A 5,064-nucleotide genomic window follows, 5' to 3' on the forward strand; every position below is an offset into this window, starting at 1 on the left:
CTCGACCGTTTGAAGCAGACAATTGACCAGAAGCGGCCAGGATGGGTCAATAGGAATGGTGTTCTGTTCCACCAGGACAACGCTCGGCCTCACACATCTTTGATGACCCGGCAGAAGCTACGGGAGATCGGACGGGATCTCCTACCGCACCCACCGTATAGTCCGGTCCTGACACCAAGTGATTACCATCTGTTCCGGTCCATGCTAAACGCTCTTGGTGTTACTAAATTGGCCTCAACAGAGGCTCGCAAAGACTGGCTGAGTTTTTTTTGCGAATAAGGGGGGGGGGGGGGGGGTTTATAAGAGGGGGATAATGGAGTTGCCGTCTAAATGGCAACAAGTTTGCAAACAAAACGGCACATATTTGACTTAAATTGGATAATTCTAAGTATGTTAAATAAAGCGTTAAATTTCGATCACAAATACGACATTACTTTTTCCCAGCCCAATATATTCACAGCACTGAACTGGAATCGGCCTATAGACCAGACTACATTTAAGTATATAAGGGTTTCCTTATGAACATGGGGAGCAAAAACATGAGACACGTATCAGACATCAGATTTTTACTGGGATATACTCCAGTAGCTGCATAGACGAATAACTGAGTACAGTGAACCAATATACCTCTCTCTTCTCAGGGGCCCGGAATAGAAAATTTAATAATCTTCACCGCGGGTCCGAGTTTTCTTTTTACGGCCCTGGTTGCAGTAACGACATATCGCAGTACAGTTGAATTGAATCAAAGATGGGGAATAGGCTGACGGTTGACTGAGTCAACACCAAATGATCAAGAAGAACCTCCACTACACTGAGAAGCGCTGTAGTCACATCGACTTGCTGCTCGTGATACAGTAGGCGGATGTGTGACTTCTGAGTTTGCGCTAGATTCATCTGAAGTGGTGCCGGCCACGAAGCATCATTAGAGGTTATCTGATACCATGGAAACTGGTATAGCCCTCCGTGGTACATATCTCAGGAAAATTTTCGGGGGAGTGTTCTCGGCCCGGTCATTTTCGGTTAGCCCACTAGTGGGAGCTTCATGGAGTTGACGGTTGTGTCCATATCCCCAAGGGAGCTCCTTTTGAGCTTAAGCGTGCAATTCTACTATACAACTCTGGTGCCGAACCTTATAATTGCGGCAGAGGCCTTAGGTAGGCCCCGCATCCACCGGTATGAATTCTGAGTCTGCACCTAGTATAACTTGGTACCGCTATGCCGGTTGCAGCGGCGCTCAGATTGTAGTCTACAAAGAAGATCGTGGGGTTATGCCGACTCACCTAAAACTACCATGACTTAATTGTACCTCAGCGATACTTCCGGAGGGCGATCAGATCCGAGCCTTCAAGGAACTAATCTGAAGTAACTCTTGCCACGAAGCGTCACTGGAGGTTATGTCGGGAGAACTCTTGGGGTATGTGCTCTCGGCCCGGTTATTATTGTGGTTGTGTGTGTCCCCACATCGCAAGCAGAATTACTTATGGGCTCAAGCGCGGTGTTGTGCTGTACAACTCGGACGCGGTACCCCTTAGTTGCGGTAAGGAGTTAGATAGGCCTCGTATCCACTGGTATGAATGCTGGGCCTGCACTCTATATAAATCAGTACTGTCGTATCAGGTATGTGGGGCTGTAATTGTGGTCTCCAATTCAATCCGTATCCGAAGAGGACTGTGGGTCTTTATAAACTTCAGCCGAAATTTCATACTGACGTTAAAGAAGAATGGAGAGTTTTAAATTGGGCCGTGCTGTTGTCGAAGCCAAAGCTTTTGCTCCCGTCGACTCTTAACAACCAGCTTCCCTGATAAGGGTTCTTTCTCTACAACCCTTTCCACAGCCACGTGTGCACGTTGCGGGATGCGGTTATTATTATTATTTGAACTTGCATCTTAGCTTTAATACATTCTGGTTTACAATCATCTGGAAAGATTGCGCTTGCTGCTTCACTTTACTTTTGATTTTATTCCAAACATAGGTCCATCTTCCAGCTAGGAAAATATTACCTAACGCAGGAGTAAACGCGAATGACGATTCTGGGTTTCCAGTTATGTATTTTTTATGCGAGATATTCTCACAGTTATATTAAATGGTTTTTACTAGAAAAAGATTGGTTTGAAACGAAAGAAAATATTATACCGGAGGTAGCTGATGTTTTTATCCCAATTATTTTCTAATTATCTGTAGTATATAGAGAACATTATAAAAATATTGTAGTTATAATGCAATTCAATGAAGGAAAGATGAGTTCCTTGTGTCTGAGACACATTGGTAAATCTAAAGATGATTTAGTTGAAATTCACATTTGAGTGCTTCTTTAAGTAAATTAAAAAAATTAATACCTGCTGGTGATAATCAAAACATAGAGGATTTGTGAACTTTCATTAAATCAAGCCTTGGAAGGCGCGATCATTTCCACATTGCGCAAGATTTGATTTTTAGCACGAAATTATTGTTTAGTCTCTAGTGATCCAAGAACTTAATTAAAGTGACCTTTGAAGCCATTGTTAAGATAGCGTGATGAATAAGGTCGACTTGAACTTGACCCGCCGGAAATCTCAAGTGATAGCGTACTGCATCCACTAGCCCATCCGCCCTCCAAATCAAACTCAAAATTTACAAAATACTAACAAAAAACACTTTATTTACAGTAATTCTAACGAACTAAGAAAGGAACGCTTTACAAACGCCTGGAGGCGATTTCGTATTGTGGGTCCTCTTCTTCTGGGTGAGCAGCATTCCATTGGAGAGCCTTGAGAATTTCTTCTGGGATTGGTGGTGGGACTGGCAAATGGTTTCCTTGTGGTTGGAAACCGTTCTCATCAGCGGCGTAGGTGAGCTGGATTGGGATTCCTTCGGGGGAGGTGTAGGAGAAGGCACCCTGGGCACGGACACCACCGGCACCTTGTTCTTGAGCGGCTATTCCATTGGAGGTTTCGTAAGCGTATTGGTATGATCCGTCAGGCAAGATGTCACTACCGAAGCTCTTGATTTGAGCAGCGGCTTCTGGATTGGCACCATACTGTGGAGGTTGAGCGGCAGCTAATCCAACAATAGCGGCGATGACGACCTTGAAAAAAATGAACACAATGCCTTTTAATTTGCATCACAAATTCTACACCACTCGGCCGAAATCCATCACGATTAGTTAATCCAAAAGCGGTTGCGATAAATGATGGTCAACTTACAAATTTGAACATGATGGCTTTGATGCTTGTACCTTCGCAGAAGAAGACCTAAGTTGTTGAAAGCGAAAGGTTGTTGTGGAACTGATGATGATGATACCTATGTCCGCATCTTTTATATGAAAATGTAATAAGGGGCCTATTTGTCCGTAAGGTGGGATAATCCACCGGTTCAAATGTGAACAAATGATGGAATTCACTACAATATTGCGTTTACATTTCCAAGCTGTGGTGACCTGTTTTTTTCTGATGAACTGCGAAGGCGCACTTTTAATATTTTAATTAGAACCTATTATTTTACACATGGATGCAAATAGTGTGTGGTCGGCCGATGTGGAAAAACCAGTCTATCAATCATTCACCGTGAATCTTATTGGTATTCAGCTGGTCAGATGAAGATAACTTTATTGCGGCTTTTCAACTTTTAACATTTCTGCTGAGCAATAAATTCGTTTATGTACCATAATTTAATCATGCGCTACATCAAAATTGATGGTCTGAGAAGTGGTGCAATCTGCCGCATATTTTTCACCTTTTTTCAGTTGACGGGATGTTGTCAATTGGTAGTGTCAATAGGAATAGTTATAATAAATGTCTACTTCTAAGAAACAGCACATTTTTCAACTTGACTTCCATTGTTTGCTTTCCAAAGGTGATGTTCTTTATTGAAAATGCAGTTTCTTTTTCCGACAAGGAATTTATATGATTTAATTTGTTTAATTATTATTGTTGGGTTAATTTTTATCATTCATAGGCGAAAATTCTATTCCGAAATTCCGGCAGTTCATATTTGTGGGTCGAAAAATGAAATATGAGCGGCAGTATTAAGTACACACATACATAAGAAGAAACAATTATTTTTGATCTTGGAAGACCAGTCATTTGAGTATCTTCATACGTTATTACATGAGTGCCCATAATCTATAGATCACTAACGATGTATCTCGTTAGTTCCATTAAAGATTATTGAAGAAATTTGGATGCATGTACAAATGAATGCTGGAAGCAGAACCTGAATGGCCAACCTTTGTACTTGCATCAGAGTGCTTGAATCGAAAAAATCAATTGGAGAAAAATTATTACAAAAATATGTTTGTATGCATCTTTCATATCAGTAGCCTCTGACAATTTTAGAGATTACATTTAATGAAGGTCAAACGGTAGACCGAAGTGAAATGTTCAAAAGATATAATCTAAACGAAAATGTTGCAAAATATTGGGTTTTTTGAGGAATTTGATAAATTTTAGTTAATAAATCACCAACTATTTAACGTAGGGTGAAGTTTAATGGTGCCATTGATAAAGAGTTAAGGTGCATTAAGTGAGTAGTTAAAGGTAAATGGAATGTAACGAGATGTGCTAGTTTCGCTTCAAGGTGCAATATCAGCAGCTTCACCAAAATTTGAAATGAAGACTTCAAATAACACTAAAAGAAGGTGGTCATAATACTCTTTTGTTGAAAATCAACGAAATATTTTTTAGGAAGAAGAAATTTCAAAAACTTATAATAATTGGCGAGGTGAGCGGACTCTAAATGCTCAATTTAATGTCTTTGTAAGTTAAAATAATGGAAGCCACAATGTACCCGTTGATAAAACGCATTACGTTCTCTGAAAGAATAAGCTGGACTAGGAAAATCCAATAACGTTTCTTGATTTTGCTCCAGCAATGAAAGTACCAATAATTTGACTAGAAGCCGAAAATTAAAAAGCTACTGGTGAACGAAGTGCATAAACGTGAATGAAGAGAAATACGATTGATATGAAGATGGTAATAATAAAAATAGTGATAGGCTATCAAAAGAATTGACTCATTGAGCGTAAATTTCCCAAGCTGTCGCCTAAATACTGTTGCTTTCTTCCAGCTTTTAATCTGAAGATTTGAC

General features: G+C 40.3%; 1 protein-coding gene across 1 annotated transcript; it reads right to left on the reverse strand.

The window, feature by feature from the left end:
- Window positions 1-2,609: 2,609 nt before the first annotated feature.
- On the reverse strand, window positions 2,610-3,343 carry LOC119657112 (endocuticle structural glycoprotein SgAbd-1-like). Its single transcript, XM_038063872.1, has 2 exons — window positions 3,183-3,343; window positions 2,610-3,064 (listed from the first exon to the last, which is right to left on the reverse strand). The coding sequence occupies exons 1-2, from the start codon at window positions 3,192-3,194 to the stop codon at window positions 2,675-2,677; spliced, it is 402 nt and encodes a 133-aa protein (XP_037919800.1). The 5' UTR covers window positions 3,195-3,343; the 3' UTR covers window positions 2,610-2,674.
- Window positions 3,344-5,064: the final 1,721 nt, after the last annotated feature.

The sequence above is a fragment of the Hermetia illucens genome, chromosome 5 (assembly GCF_905115235.1).
Source record: "Hermetia illucens chromosome 5, iHerIll2.2.curated.20191125, whole genome shotgun sequence".
NCBI lineage: Eukaryota > Metazoa > Arthropoda > Insecta > Diptera > Stratiomyidae > Hermetia > Hermetia illucens.